General features: G+C 42.2%; 1 protein-coding gene and 1 long non-coding RNA gene across 9 annotated transcripts in view; one reads left to right on the top strand and one right to left on the bottom strand.

Annotated features, from left to right (window-relative positions):
* PPP1R12A (protein phosphatase 1 regulatory subunit 12A) overlaps window positions 1-758 on the bottom strand; it is a 114,781-nt gene extending 114,023 nt beyond the window's left edge. For 3 of the 6 annotated variants that reach the window (XR_007203121.1, XM_048301069.1, XM_048301068.1), the window contains exon 1: window positions 422-757. Coding sequence is in view for 5 of the 6 variants with exons in the window: in XM_048301069.1 (XP_048157026.1) it covers window positions 422-658 (237 nt within the window). In the remaining variant the exon portion in view is untranslated. Of the gene's footprint in view, window positions 1-421 lie in introns of all 6 variants that reach the window. The other 3 variants (XM_048301067.1, XM_048301071.1, XM_048301066.1) reach the window with 2 other exon arrangements.
* The window catches only part of LOC125324763, a 40,646-nt gene continuing 24,416 nt past the window's right edge, over window positions 514-16,743 (top strand). For 2 of the 3 annotated variants that reach the window (XR_007203123.1, XR_007203124.1), the window contains exon 1: window positions 1,621-1,735. This is a non-coding gene — a long non-coding RNA (uncharacterized LOC125324763). Of the gene's footprint in view, window positions 590-1,620; window positions 1,736-16,743 lie in introns of those variants that run through there. The other variant, XR_007203122.1, reaches the window with a different exon arrangement.

Below are 16,743 nucleotides of genomic sequence, written 5' to 3'. Positions count from 1 at the left end.
CCCACGCCGGGGGGCACCTGTCCCCGGCCCCCTCAGCCCACACAGGGCAGGGCCCGCTCCCCCCGGCCCTCCAAGGGAGGCGCTGCCAAGAGGGGAAAACGAAAGAAGGGTCAGCGGCACCCTCCTTCCCGCCGGAGGCCCATCCGCCCCTTCCGACGCCCTGCCCGCGGGGAGGGGGTGCAGCCTCCCGCCCCTGCAGCCCCGCCGGCCCGGGGGCTCGGCCCGCGGCCCCTCCGGCCGGTCCCGGGCTGACCCTACCGCCGCCTCCCCGCCCCGACACCCCCCAGCGGAGGGAGCGCAGCCACCTCCGGCCCCTTCCTCCTCCACCTCCTCCTCCTCCGGGGGAGGGGGGGGGGCAGTCGGCCGGCCTCGCCTCCCCCCCCAGTCCGGCCAGGGCCCCCTCGATCGGCCCAGCACCGACCTGGTGGAGCGCGGTGAGCCCGTCCACATTGGCGTAGTTGATGTCGGCACCCCGCTCCAGCAGTCGCAGCACCTCCTCGGTGTCCCCACTGGAGCAGGCGGCCAAGAAGACGGCGCCGTCGTCGAACTTCACCTTGGTCTTCTTGCGCTTGACCACAGGCGGCTCCAGGTCAGTCTCGGAGCCGATCCAGCGCTTCAGCTGCTCGTTCCGCTTCTGCTTGGCGTCCGCCATCTTCATACCCCGCTCGCGCCGGCCCCCTCAGCCACGGCCGCGCCGAGCGTACACTTTATACCGCCACTATCCCACAGCGCACCGCGGCCGCGCGCGCTCACCCGCCCAGGGAGGGCGCGGGGTGGGCAGGGAGCGAAGGGGCGGGGCGGCGGCGGCGGCGTTAGCATAACCCCGCGAGATTTCCGGGGGGCGGGGCCGCGGGCGGGAGGAAGGGCGCGAGCGGGGCCGGCAGCGGCAGCGGCAGCGCAGCCCCGCCCAGCCCAGCCCAGCGCAGCCCCGCCCAGCCCAGCGCAGCCCAGCGCAGCCCCGCCCAGCCCAGCCCAGCCCAGCGCAGCGCAGCCCAGCCCAGCCCAGCCCAGCGCAGCGCAGCCCCGCCCAGCCCAGCCCAGCGCAGCGCAGCCCCGCCCAGCCCAGCCCAGCCCAGCGCAGCCCAGCCCAGCCCAGCCCAGCCCAGCGCAGCCCCGCCCAGCCCAGCGCAGCCCCGCCCAGCCCAGCGCAGCCCCCGCCCAGCCCAGCGCAGCCCAGCCCAGCGCAGCCCCGCCCAGCCCAGCGCAGCCCAGCCCAGCCCAGCCCAGCGCAGCCCAGCCCAGCCCAGCGCAGCGCAGCCCAGCGCAGCCCAGCGCAGCCCCGCCCAGCCCAGCGCAGCCCAGCCCAGCCCAGCCCAGCCCCGCCCAGCCCAGCCCAGCGCAGCGCAGCCCAGCGCAGCCCCGCCCAGCCCAGCGCAGCCCAGCCCAGCGCAGCCCCGCCCAGCCCAGCCCAGCCCAGCCCAGCCCAGCCCAGCCCCGCCCAGCCCAGCCCAGCGCAGCCCAGCGCAGCCCAGCCCAGCCCAGCGCAGCGCAGCCCAGCGCAGCCCAGCGCAGCCCAGCGCAGCCCAGCGCAGCCCCGCCCAGCCCAGCCCAGCCCAGCCCAGCCCAGCCCAGCCCAGCCCCGCCCAGCCCCGCCCCGCCCCGCCCCGCCTCCGTCGGGCAGATTCGCTAAAGGCGCTGCCCGTCCGTACCTGTGACCTCTGTCACCTGCGGCAACATCCGTGTTTCTGCCTGTATTGGCAAACGGGGCACATGCAGCCACTTGACGGGAAAAAAGGTAATAAATGGAGCAACTTGCTTGAGGGTCCTTTGTTTTGGGAACGACCACGTCAGACCAGCTTGTTGGACAAAAGCACCATTTGCCTCTACACTTTAGGGGGCCGTCAGGGAAGGAGAGTCTTTGTCAGGAACTGTAGTGATAGGACAAGAAGTAATGGGTACAAATTAGACTAGATATTAGAAGAAATTCTTTACTATGAGTGTGGTGAGATACTGGAACAGGTTGCTCAGGGAGGCAACCCCAGCCCTGGCAGTGTTCAAAGCCAGTTTGGATATAAGGCCTTGACCAACCTGGTTTACTGGGAGGTGTTGCTGCCCATGGGAGGGGAGTGGGATTAGATGATTTTTAAGATCCATTCCAACCCCTTAACATTCTATGATTCTATCATTCTACATGGCAATGGATTGTGCTTATTGTCCATTTCACTTACAGTTCACTTCCATGATGTCAAAACCTGAGATAGGACAGCCATCCTTTCTCTTGGGAGAAAACAAGGAGCTACAAACCACGCAGCATTTGAAGATACAAAGACTAAAATGTTTTTGTTCGGAGTTGCAACTTCTAGGAACCAAGCTATTACAGATAATAAAGTTTTTTCTATGCTAGGAGCAATATGTATTTTGCTTTAAATGGAATCATCTCTGGGGATAAAATGTGGTTTTGAATTTACTGGAAAATAAATTTTATTTTCAACTAATTATAGGAAACAAAGTATAGTTTGAGAGGGTCCCCAAACCTCATACACTTCAAATTTTGCATGATTTGTGCTTTTCTAATTATAATGTCTCCTTCTCATGGTGGGCAGTCTTGCAGCCAACTCAGTCTCCTATTTCCATTTTTATTGATAAAGATATCAGTGACATTTCACAAGAAGTAGTAGTTACAAGGTACCTGCAGCAACGTGCTGTTCTTAATGTCTTTCAGAACAGATTTTCATCAGGAGATATTTGCATAATATCCATCAGACTTACTCATACAGTGGTGCATGAGATACATACACTGACAGTTTGCAGGCGTAATGTGATTGAGAACAAAAGACAACATCTGGCAGTCAAGATGACAGATTTGCCAGAGAAAGATTTGCAGTCTAAGTAGGTGGATGAAAGATTACCTGGCACCCAATTTATACCTTCCCATTGGCAGCCTGTGTGACTATCCACGGATACAGTTTATATTCCTGGGTTTGAAAATATGGCTGACTGCACACTTCAAAGCCAGTCTTTGCAGTGTTTATTACTCACCTGAGTGATTTAGTTGTGCTTTGGCATAGCACTGGTACCACCAGCATGTAATGGACAGTTACCAGCCAGGAGCTTGGCTGCATCGCCTGACTCATGTCTAAGGAGTGAATTTGCACAGGCTCCAGCCCCCTGCTGTGGTCTTGTCCTTGTGGGCAAACTCCCTTGGGGAGAAACTCTCAACCCAGTGCCATTTCCTAAGGACCTGAAAACTATAACTCAGAAAAAGGTAACGCAGGATAAAAGCTGCCTTCTCCTGCCCCAGATGTCTCAGATATTTTGTAAGTCACCTCCCCAACATGCTGCTTCTCTCTCAGCTGGCTGTTTGATAATTTGACTCTTCAAGAAGCCTCATAGCTGAAGAATCTAATACACTGATTTCAACAAACAGTATTTAAACAGTGCTTTATTAGCAACAAAGTAATTCTAGGCAAATTGATAGGCACGTGTTCAAGATGCACTGTCTCAGGAATTTCAATGTCACGGAGCATGTTTCTAAGTTTTCATCAGAGCCCGAGTCCCCTCTCCTTGATTTCAGTTTTCCAGCTCAGCTTTTTCTTTCTGGTCATGGATCCTCTTTTTAAGTCCAACTTGCTCTTCTTGGCTTGTTAGTGAAATGCAGAGGTTCTACAGCTCAATTTTGTTCTTAAGTATCATGCAGTTAATTTGGTTTAAAAAAACAGATCTCATACTTTCCTTTTATTCTTCTTTCAAGGGAAGATTTTTCACTGATTCAGCTCCAGCTTTTCAGAGAACTTCAGCAAATATTTTTCCATACACTGCAGCTATTTGTATGTTCTACATTTTTGCATTACTTTCCTTGACTTTTTAATTTTTTTTGGATTACACCTCGTGGTTGGGAGTTATGTTATGTTTGAGGGTTTTTACAGACACTACCGGCAAGATATAATTCATTTGTACAGTCAGCTGAAACTCAGATATTCCATTTATATTGAATATAAATGTCTTCTGGAGATAGCTGTGTGCTCTGCTGGAAATTATATGTGGTTCTTAAATCTAGGAAAGCATATAATCTTCCTTAAGCAAAAAGTAGAGCTGCCATTCATGTAAACTAGTTAATCTCTGCAAGTGTTTACTCTTCAAGAAGGGAATAATAATAATAATAATAATAACAACAATCAGTTTTCCATTTATATTTTTTTCCTATCTCATATCTCCCATAAATGTCTGTAATTTCAATAGCAAAGGCATATTGGGCCATATTCTTTACCCCATCCTAATGCCATTCTACCCCGTGTCTGATGTCATTCCATTTCATTGTAAAATCAGTGTAGCTGAGAGATGAGACTGTCTACGGCTTCTAATTCTATACTAATTGAGAAAAATATATGTAAATACCAATAATAATTTCTGTAGAAATATGAAATTCTTTTCCAATTATCTGCCTAAGCATGAAGTGTTAAATTCATTTGTGCACAGGGTTGGAGCAAACTTATATATTAAGGCTGTCTTTGAAGACCATATTAAAAGTGAGAATCAAATTAATTCTAAAAGACTCACTACTGCAAGAGAGTATCACAACTGTGAATTAGATAACTGCATAAGTGTGCATGTGTGTTTACAATAATCATAGTATGCTAACAAGAGACACTTAACCATTTGAGCTACATTATGAGTGCAGCTTAAGGACACAATAACCAGACCTAGTTTTATCAGGCTTTTTTGATGTATCACTACCAGACTAACCAACACACTAGGTGTGCTGTCAAATCCTTTGTTTGCATGTATATTTACCCAGCACTAAAGATGATTAAGTATGTAATTTTCCACATATAAATATTAGCACTGAATTCAGTAGGACTACTTTTCAATAGAGGTAACTATGTAAACATTTGCAGAGATAGCTTCTATGTGTATACATATTTCCAGTAAATTTAATGACAAATGTTCAATAAAATGATTTAGCAATGAGATGGCTATCAGTGTGCTCTCTGGTTTTCCATTTTTTCTTAAAAGCATTACAACCATTGTTCAAAGCTACTTCACACAGGCTTCTAGATGACAGAAGTTCACAGATGAAGCTTTTGCACTACCCAAAATCATCATCTTTTGAGATGTAGAATTTTCGTTCTGACCTCGATCAGGATAATTGCTGTCTTTCATCTTGAACAGCATTACACATGGTGTGGCTTCTAAAAATTTTGTCTTAACGTTTTTCTCTCCCCACTGAAGGAAAACTAATATATCACAGTTAATGTCATCAATTCCAGCTCTGGGGAAAAAGGGTAATTTGAAGGATAGTGACCAATATTGCATACATATATTGACACAAAACTTTCTAGTAAATTTAACAGATTTGTATAAAGAATCATGGATGGTAAAATGAGAGATAGGATAAGAAAATATAAAAGTATCTTTTCACATGAAAAGGCCATGACAGAGACACTTATCATAAGGGGTTTCCTTCATTGTTTTACTTGATAGTCATAGTCTTTTCTATCTTTAAATCTGATGTATTCCCTACTCTGATTGTGTGATACACCCACACATGTAACAGTGAAGTCTCTGGTACAATCCTTATCCAGAAAAAAAGAGGTAAGAAGACTATGCACAAATTGCTATCAAAATTTTCAAGTAAACTACATAAGAAGCAGACTTCTTGCTCTTTGATTTTGTCAGTTCTGGGTAAGATTCTTATGCAGAAACCCCACATTTTAAGGTGGGTTACTTTCTGATGCTGCATAATCCTGAGTCACCAAAACCAAAACTAAAACTACCATAGCAACCAGAGCACAGATTTATAAACTATGCAGTTCTGAGTTGGATTTGCAGTGGTGCATTCTCCTAGCATCTTCCATGAGCTTTACACAGAATGGTGTCTCTGTATTCCTGAATGGCAATGCAAGCTAACATTTAAGCTTGATTCCCACAGAGATGCTCTCACATATTTTTATGTGTACCCATCTGTTAAAGCAGCATTGGTTCTATGGACAATTTCAGCAGTACATGGGTTAAGCTAAAAATAGTTGTCTTGGCTAGTAAAAAGTAACACTATGTCTTTTAGAAACAGGAAAATACACTTATTTATAAATTTGACTTTAAAAATCATTCTTACTTTCAATTAAATTTAAATTTTGTCTAGTCATGTAATAAAAAAAGAACTGAGCCATATGTTGTGTAACAGAAATACAGGTGCTCTGTTTCTATTCTGTCTTTGCAGTCCTGGGAGCACTGCATGTGTATGGATGCAGACACAGTGTTAGACAATGCCATGACATTTGTCCATTTTGTCCCCTTGGTCCAAAAGGCCACATAACCTTATAGTAGCTTTTACAAACCTCTGTTCAGCTTTCTGAAGGTAAAGTGTTTCCTTCCTACACTTGTGTGTGCTTGAGTCAGGGAGCATACTGCTGAAACATACAATTTAAATACTATGGGGGAGTGGAATGACTTGTCCCTCTGAAATGCATGCAAGTTGTTCCCTGTGAGCTGTATTCTGAACATATCACAGCTGAGAAACATATTTCCAGGGCTGCAGGAGAATGCTTTGGACAAATAGAAATGAAAGACATCCTATTCTAACTTCTCACTTACAATGCAGATATACATGCACTCAAGGGTTATTGGCATCCGTGACACATTTCTGCCTTTCTGCTACCAGAAGGTACATGAATTTCCTTTTAAATATTTGTTTTGATATATGAATGTGTCATTTCTCTAAACTAAAAATACTAAAATCTATATGTGGCTGAACAATTGGCTTGGCTTGGATTTTGGGCATCTAGGAGTATGCCCAGCTGCTCATGGTGCCTACAGGCTCTATTTTTGTGAGCATATGACGTAACTGCACACTCACATCATGATTAGTCTTAGCAATGTAGTAACACAAGTGACACACCTATATCACTGCAAAAATAATGTTATCCTTTAGCCTATTCAGACAGCCACTAAAATGAGTGTTTTTTTAAGAAAGAGAACTGTCTGTTAGAGTACAGCAATACTTATTTATAAGAATATTTATAAAGACCTCTGTCTCTGAATACAATAGAAACAAGCAACTGAAAGCAGTTTTCTTGCTCAGAAATCACTTCTTCTAGTAGTTCACTGTCCGAATAAACACTTCTACTGTTTTTCTCTCCCCCTATTTGTTACAAGCCCTTTGTTTACTAGGGAAAGCTACTTTTGTAGGTAACTTCTCAGGCTACAGTTCAACTGATCAGACTTTATCCTAAACCATCAAGTGACTTCTTCTTTGGTGGCCTCCTATTTTTCCCTAGCACAAGGCCATAAAGAAATTGAATTGCTTCATCTTGTCAGTTCAAAAGAAGAGTTACTTAATTGAGACAATTAATCTGAGGCAAAATTATGGCAGCCACTAATGTAACACTAAGGTACTCCAGAAACTTTAAAATCTTGTACTCCGGAAACTTTAACATCTATATCATAAATGCAGAGATGTATGCTTTAGAATCTTCTTAAATGGCTTCTGGCTTGATAGGCTTGTGACTTTCAACCCTCATCTGATTAAATTACATTTCCTAACCATTCCAATATTGGCATGGTGGCCTGCAACTCCCCCATTCGTCCCAGAAACCCCAAACACCTGAGAAGGGACCTGTAAAATTAATTTTCCTTTTAGCAGATGCTTTTGTAACTCAAAACCATCTTCTTCTCACCAAAGAATTATTTACCCACTTTAGTGTAAGATGAGGAAAAGGCTGTAACCTCTAGATTTTAGCCATATTTTTTAATTTCCCTAAACAATTTGGATATATGACTCAGCCTTCTCTTTGCCTGAGAGGAAGACATGTCTTCCAGCATTTTCTCAGAGACCTAGGTTAAGGTTTCACTAGATAACGAAGACATACAGGCAGGTTACTACCACGGAAAGGTCTAGTCATCTTTTTTTTGTACTGCCCATTCCCTACCTCAGGATGCACAGATGCCCTTCCCAGTGTTTTCCCAGGCTTTGATGTTCATTTGACATCTGAATGAGTTGGCTACACTGGCAGACTATTTAGTTCTTGGCTCAGCTAGTTTTCTGCTGGTCTAGCAGACAGAAAAAATATATCAAAGGGTGACAGGAGGCTTCCAAAAGACTTGGGAGTATGTGAGCAGGCCTGAGGAAGGACAGAATCACCCTTCTCAAAAGCAGGAATACATTACGTAGGCTCAACCATCATAAGAAATCTCACCTGTAGTTTTAGCTGTGACCATTACATCATTACTTTTTCATGTCTGGGAAGGTTTCTTTAATGGTTTGGTGTCCTTTGGACCTGGATTCTGGCATATGGAAAATAAATCTGCTAACTTGAGTAAGGCAAGCGAGCATTGCCTTTGTCTTCTCTGTGGAGGTAATGTATCTGCCTTCAAGTGACTTTCTCTTTGCTTCCACGTGGCAGCCAGCAAATTGGACTCTGTGCAACACGGCAGTGAGTGGAGGGCTAGATAACTTTCATGTTAATTTATAAAAACAACTTTCTCATTCTTGGCAGTCTTAATTTTAAAAACTGACATCTTGAGGGGACACACTTAGCACGTACTCAGTCCTGAGTGTACAGCAACAGCGACATGAAGTGAGCCAGGACCCCAGCAGAAAGTCACCCCCCAGACACAGCCAGGCAGTGCTGTTCTTCGTCTCCCAATGCCCACCTGTCTCTTCCTTCCAGGTGTATTTGGGTTGTGATCACTTCCCTGTTACAACACTGGTATAGTGTATGTACTATATACTTCATGACTGAAACAGTTACAGTATACTTTTACTTCAAGCACTAACTGAGATCTAAAACGCTGATTTTGCTGAGATCAGACACTTGGCTCCAGGTTTTATTAAGCATTCCTTGATTTCTAGTTATGTGCATTTTGTTGCTTTCTCCCTCTATAGGAGCTGGCTCAAGAAAGTAAAGGCTGGTCCTAGGAAAGTTCTACATTACGCTCATTTTAAGATTGATGGGTGGATAGATAGACAAGAAATTACCTTATTTCAACTAGATTAGTAACAGTAAAATTAAATTAAAATTATACTTGTGTATGCAATTATAGGTGGAAGATAAAATTTTAAAATGTAATTGTTTTAATTATTTTTATTATTAACATTTTGATTACTTATTTAGGACTGTGGGCTGATTAATAGAATAAATAATAGGAACTTGTAATATTCCTGGCTGTGCACCTGAATCTTGATTTAGACAGGATAAATAACTTAAAATTCTTAATTTTACATTTCTGACCTCAGTTTGTATTTGAACCTCAGGAGCTGAATAAAGAATTTTGATCATGTTAATTAGAATCTTTCCACTCCCACTGTTCAAAATTTAAGATCTAAAATATTTGAATTAAAGCCTTAATAAAGATGTAATAGTCTACCAGAGATACAGCACCCAATGCTGCATCTTCTTTTGCAGTGGGAATTTTGATTGAACCAAGAGTGCTCTGAAAAAACACATTCTTGCACGTCAGATAACACAAAAGTGATTTCTGTGGTAAGTGTCTGTGTTACAATTATGTGGGGGCCAGTATTTTAAAAATGTAGAGTTTGCATAATTTTGAATTTGTGCATAATATTAAATCTTACGATCTTTATAAAATCAGTGTGGTACCAGTAAAATAAATGGCAAACAATTACTTCTCAAGGAGAAGGATCTGGTGCTAGTCCCTCCTCACTCGCATTTAGATAAGATTATAACAGAGGTCTAACTACTGTAGAAAAGGAAACAGTGTAAAAAGATAATGCTTAAAGTACAATTACTATGTCTTCTTTTTGTAAAAAAAAGCTAATCTATAATTAAAATCAAAATTTTTGTCACTGCTTTTCTGCATTGTATATTTCCAAAGAGTCTTACTTTCAAAGAGATGCTATGCAGTTCCCCACAAAACACAGAAATATCCTGCAAGCATATCCTGTGTACAGTCACCATTGTATGACACTCACACTTCTCTGCAGCAGCAGTAAGCACAAAGGAAAATATATTTTGTATTGTTTTATACCCCAAATATGTGCAGTAGTTTTAATGATGACTTTCTCTAGAAGTATAGGAATTGTGTAGGTGATACATACAGGTCACATTAGACACTTGCTCTGTCTAGAGAATGTCTAGATGTGTTAATTTGTTTTTACTTAAAACAGTCAAGACTCAGTTTAGAAACTCCTACTTGTTTTAGTGACTTTGTATTAGGTCCCAATAATATCCCACTGAATCCCACTGGAGTTTCTTATGCAAGTAAATGATTTCCAGTATAAGTTCCAAAATCTGTAATTTAATTATGTGTTAACTTATGAGGGGGTTATACAACACACAGACAATTTCCAGCCCGACTGTTTATTCAGGTTAAACATATTACAGCAGAGCTGGAATCTCATTCCCCTGTTATATAATGTTCCCACAGATTCACACTTTAGCTTTAATAAAGAGATGAGGATCAGCCCTCAAAGAAGCAATTACCCCACACGGTCCTCGTAAGTAGAGAGATAAAGCTAAATATAACATAAAGCATGCTATTTGCCCATACAGTGTTTAATGAAGTCCATATCATAATCAAAATACAGTTAAACAAAATCAGGCAGTTACCTAGAAACAAAAGCACAAAAATCTCTGTCTCTGTCACATGCCTGAAAGCATTTATGGCCAGATCCTGCCACTGTGTCCTTGCTCACATCGTACAGTACTTATGAGCAGACCCATTGAGATACTCAGGTATTAAAAACAATTTGGAAGGTAATAAATGCTTCATTTGCTTTTAAAGGTGCCATAAAATAGGCAGCCTTTAAGTTTAGTAATTGCATTAATGATTCCAGTGTGCAGTGGCTTTGTTAGGTTTGTGTTTCCGGGGCTGGGTACAAGCTATGCAAGCATAGAGCTCAGCCTAAGCTATAAAATTCCTGTAGTCTAAATTAAATCTAGCCTAACTTAGTTTACGCTTGAACTCTGCTTATATTACTACCAGTAGACAAACTAGTTAGCTTTAAGGTAGCTCAAGCACATCTTTCTAGCATCTTCTATATCTGTTGATGTTTCATTTGCTGGTGTGGAAGTTACATGGGATCAAATCATCAGCTGGTGTAAAGTTGTTGTAACTATCCTGGATAAAGGCCTAAACTTCCAATTCTAGTATTTTAGAAATAAGATTTGTGTTCCACTTATAGAAATACAGGTTTTGAGAAAGTCTAGAGTAACTCTACTGAAACAAATAGAGACACCTAATTCACTGTATTGGGTCTGGCTGAGATGGAGTTCATTTTCCCATAGCAGCCCTCACAGTGCTGTGCTTTGCACTGGCAGCTAGAAAGGTCTTGATAACACCCCACTGTTTTGGCTACTGCTGAGCAGTGCTGGCGCATCATCAGGGCTGTTTTTTCTAACACTCTGCCCTCCATCAGTAGGCTGGAGTGGGCAAGAGGCTGGGAGGGGACATTACTAGGCCAGCTGACCTAAATTGACCAAAGGGATCTTCCATACTGTATGATGTCAGCTCTGATATAAAAGCTAAGGAAACAAGGAGGAAGAGAGAGCATTCATTATTTACAACATTTGCCTTTTGGAGCAACCACTGTGCATGCCGAAGCCCTGCTTCCCAGGACATCACTTGACGATGGGAAGTAGAGAATAAAATTATTCTTTTCCTCTTGCTTGCGCACACACAAACTTTCACTTTTGCTTTAGTAAACTGCCTTATCTCAACCTATGAGTCATTTTCCATCTTATTATTTCTCCCCTGTCCAGCTGAGAAGGGAGTGTGATAGACAAACTTGGTATCCAGCCAAGGTCAACCCACTGCATTCAAAAAGGATGCTTCAGACTGGAATTTGCTTGATACTCAAATTAATGAAGTGCAGTTGCTATGCTTCATCTGAATGGCATGGTCAACATAGATAATGTTCACAGATAAACTATATCCAGTTTTTAGAAAGTTTAGTAGAAATCTTTCTGCCTTGGTCCTCTCCAACCTGCACAGTAAATTTCTGTCTACCTATGTGTCACAGAGGATATGTCTCAACATCTGGGCAAACATTTGACACTTGAACAGTGTGTCTCTACTTGGTATCTAAATTTAATCTGTACCCTAAAAGTTAGTACAGGTTTGCACAGTACCTCTAAGTGAGCAAGTAAAGACAGAGATGGATGCAGTTTGTCTGTGATCCAAGCTACTGCGTATCTTGTCTGGTTATAAAAGAACTCTTCCTTTCAGGTAATGTGGGTGTACAGCTTCGAGACCAAAGCTGGTTCATTTCTGCCCAGCTTGGAGTACCAGCAAAACCAGCTGCTGTCTGCCTGCACCTGTCTGTGAAGACTGTTATGACGGGACATGGGAGTTACACGACTCACAGTGAGGCCCTGGGGTTTGAGTCTGGGTGGAGCCAGGCGATATAATTAAGGCAATCTGAAATCAAGAACCAGAGACATATAATGCTTATTAGCCTAACAGAGAAAGGCAGGCATACGGTTGGAAGTAAGGTTTGGCGCCAGGAAGCTTGCATGCACTTTGACAAGAGCATAGCTGAACTTCAGATGGAGCCAGAAAACCAGGGATTGTAAATTCATGAGGTGAGTCCAGGAGAAGGAGCAGACAGAGCAACAGCAAGGACAGATGGCTTGGGACAGAAGTACAAATGAACAGGTGGTGAGTGCCAGCAGGATCCCGAACAGTGAAGCCAAGGACAACAACAGAGACCCCGAGGCAAGGCAGAGAACAGAGTTCAAGCCGCTGTACTTGATCTCAGGAGATCTTTTGTATACACCCTATCTGCCAGCAACTAATGATCTCTGTCTGCTGGCCGTAACACCTGTTTTGGGAGCTGGGTCCACTTCCCAAGGGCACAGCACCCAATGGCTGGCTGCATGAGGCAAGAGTCATCTTCCTTGGCTAGTCATTGCACAGTCATACCTAGAAGGAAATGCATTAATTAACTTTAGTGAAGTTAGAGGAGGGCTGTAAAGAAATCTGTGGAACATTTGTTTTCACACAATATTAACCAATATAATGAGGTGCAATCATGTCATGGTCCCATTGAAACTCCAAAGGCCTAGTAGGTATGCATATGCTTACATTTACACTAATTAAATAAGCGTATACTTATTAAGGCCTCTACTTCAATATAAGCAGGAACCGTAATTTTGAAGGGGATGAAAAGATGTAATAAACTGGAATTGGGCATTTCAGTACCTGTAGGGCTGAAGGTGGTGCAAGAAGATGGGTTAGCTCTCTGGCATGTATATCAGTCACTATAAGAAAACCTTTTGCTGCAGTTGTGTTCATATTTGCACACTGCCTGAGAAATGACTGCTGGGAGATAAATTATGATATTTGTATTAATCTAACCAAATGGATATAACTACGATTCTGTCTGGAGCACCCATTGCTCTTGTGAAGTGCAACAGAACTGGATGCAAGTCTTTTTCCCTTGGCTCATCTGCTTCTAGCTGGAAAGCCAAGAAGCTCACATATATATATATGAGAGAAATTGGACTACTGCCAAAGGACCATTTGACCCTATGCCAGCTTTTGGCTTTTCAAAACCACAGAGCTTTTGGTCTTTGCCATTTAGGCAGTGACCAGTTCATCCCCAGCTCACTTTTAGACTTATAGACTATTAGTAAGACTAGTAATTTTCAGCAGTGAGATGGATTTTTCAGGATGGGATGTTCTTATATAATTATAAATGTACATGGGAAAGTCTAAGTAAGGGGAATTAGCCTGCATGCTGAATTATCCCCTTTTGCTTGTTTCTGTCAGATACTTTCTTCAAACAGATTTTTTTTTCTTTCAGTAACATACATGGGATTGTAAAATGAACTCACAGTAATATCTTCTGAATTTATTGACAGTGATTTTTTTTATTACAGGATAAAAAAATAAAGCACAACAATTTCAAATAATTTTCATATTTTTTCACATTAAATAAGGAAATGAAAAAGGTAATGTCATATCTTACATTATGTTTAGGATACCTATCCAAAGCAAATGTGAGGTTTCCAGAGCTTTTTGTTTTTTCAGATGACTTTATCATGTTCCAGTAAACAGATTATAATCATGCCTTATCCTTGCTCTAGCTGGAAGCTTTGCCAGGTCATTTCTTTTTAAAGCAAGGGCTCTCCTGTTTGCTGTTTATCAAGTAGTTTAAAAAGGAAATAATCATAAAGCTTTAGGACTATTTTCCTTTGGTTCTACAACCTAAAAATCTATCACATCAGATTTAAGAATCACATGGGTTTATAATGAAATATCCACGTTTATTTTCAATCTCATGCTGTGCAAAAACAACTGATTTTCCATAACTTTTAATGCATTAAAATGCATTAATTCACTCTTTTATTGCACTTTTACATCATAGACATCCTAGTTCTACTAACAGTAGGCTTGATTCTCTGTTGCTATGCATTAGAGAGTGTTTACGCAATCTGAGTTCAGCCATCAAAGGCAGATGATCAGCAGCCTTCCAGAAAGGTCTTTCTCTTTCCAGTGACCATAGAGTCCAAGGAGACTCTTCCCCTAAGATGAGTGCCTGAAGTCAGGCAGCATTAATATCCCCTACTTCACACTCATTTAAAACAACAAAATGCAAATGCAAAGTGGAATGAAAGGTCTTGGCTTCTGGTGGGATTATTTTAAACATTCCCATTACATTTTCTTTGCACACCTATACATGGCTGGACAGTGAATCAAGCTCTTTCAATTACATGTTGGCCTGCAACTGATATGAGTAAAGGAAGCAGAATCCAATGACTCACCTTGCAGAGAAGCACCTGAAAGAAATTATTATGATTCACAGCTTTTTCTATGTCCCTTGTACTTCCACAACTGTCACTGCTGATTGCTGATCACATGCTTTATAGATCTGTTTTGGAAATGTGTGTCATTAGAGAATCTGACTCCCAGTTCGATATTCCGTAGTAGGCTGCATGCTACTGTATGCTGGTCACATCTGCATCAACAGTTCAATGCAATAGGAGAAGATCAGCAGCAGGAAATGGCTGGTACTGAGTCCTCCATTTAAAGAACCATAGAATCATAGAATAATTCAGGTTGGAAAAGACTTCTAAGATCATTTAGTCTAACCATTAACCCAGCATGGCCAACTCCACCACTAAACCATGTCCCTAAGTGCCACTTCCATAGGGACTCAGTCTCTTCCCTGGGATACATACATATGTGCATGTTACCTTAGATCAGATTTACTTTGATGCTTGAACTATTCCTGGTTTATATTGTAGGTGGTGCCTACTATACATGTGGTTCTGAATCCTTCTGCTCTAATTATGGTGGCAGTGCAGCTGGTATACTTTTGAACTGAAAGTTACAGTTTCATTTCCCCCAGAAAGAATATCTGATGTATGCACCAAACCCACTCTGCAAACCAAGTCAATACACAGTGAGTGAGGATGATCAGAGCATCCACTTCAAAACTTCACTACTTTTCTGAACAAAAACCATGCTGGAGATGCAGCTTCTAGATACTGAAGATTGCCTACTGAGACTATTCCTGCTCCACTGTACATCAGTGACCAAATCCTCAGCAGGATGAGGACCATTGCCTTTAATTAAAATGCACATAAAATTGCTGCATATCTGGGCCATGAACTACATCACTCTATCTCAGCACTGCTAAAGCTTGCATTTAGAATGATGGAAAGTTGAAGAATTTCAGTCTTTCCCTCTACTTTGCTATGTGACATTCATTTGTGTATAGTGTGTATAGTATATACAGCTATCCTTAGGTCTTACATTCAGGAAGAATTCACTTTTAAAGAACTGAAGATAGATGCTTACTTTAATTTTTTAGAAGCAAATATGACATGACAGAAGATTGAATGATAATAATCTAAAAACTTTTATTTCATTAAATATTCTTCTAATAAATCAGCCTTAATAGTCTTACATTTGTAGTGTTTCAGAACAATCTGCTGCTCTCCCAAGGCATGAACTTTTCAGTCTGACAGGGAGAGCATTTTGTTTCCATCTAATTTAAAATATATTCATCCAGCCACCTCTTTGGCACCCAGGCATTCAGGGACCTAGAGAAAATCAGGAAAAAAAAATTGTCTCTGATTAGTACTGTTGAAGGAGATCTGTAAGACGGAGAGTGCACAGCGTCTATGTAAACTGAGATATGAAGACAGGTTTTCTGATAGACGGAATGAATGTATCAGAGTCTGTGGGTTGTAGACCACAAACAGTAGAAGCAGAAAGATACCTTGTCAATTTGATTGTCAGCAGCCTGTTTGCATGTGTAACTATAGTTTCTACGGTATGGTGATGAGTAGTAGAGATGGGCATGTTTTAAAAGATGTTGTCAGAGTAACAATGAAGACTGCTAACATTTAGTAAACCTGATGTGGTTGCTGTTACTTATAGGTTGGTAAGATCTAACCACCCTTATTTTACCAGTAGAACTACCCCTGGTTTGGGATTTACTTCCATGTTGCAATCTGAAGTCTGGTTGGTAAAATGTCAAATTTTTGCTGATTTAATAGAACTGGCTGACATGAATTGCCTTTTAATCCTTTCCCATTAGTGCATGTTGGGATGCTGCATTAATTATCAGTGATTAATCCTTCACACATAATGCCTATGTTCCTAGAACTAGGACTGTTCGTGTTGTTGACTTGAACTCTATGGCTCAAAGTCAAAGCAATTACATCTCAAAGCCCTACTTTCCCTCCATTAAAATTCCCAGTGTTTTAAAAATGCCTTGTTCCCAGAAACCCATTTGAAGTATAGCTCCTTGACTTTCTCAGGAAAGAAGTCCTGAATTTCTTCAGTCCATGTGGAGAAGAATCAGCAATAAATTTGGCTGCAAAACAACCCCAG

Source organism: Corvus hawaiiensis, chromosome 4, assembly GCF_020740725.1.
Source record: "Corvus hawaiiensis isolate bCorHaw1 chromosome 4, bCorHaw1.pri.cur, whole genome shotgun sequence".
Classification (NCBI taxonomy): domain Eukaryota; kingdom Metazoa; phylum Chordata; class Aves; order Passeriformes; family Corvidae; genus Corvus; species Corvus hawaiiensis.
This window is presented reverse-complemented; position numbering and strand designations above follow the sequence as displayed.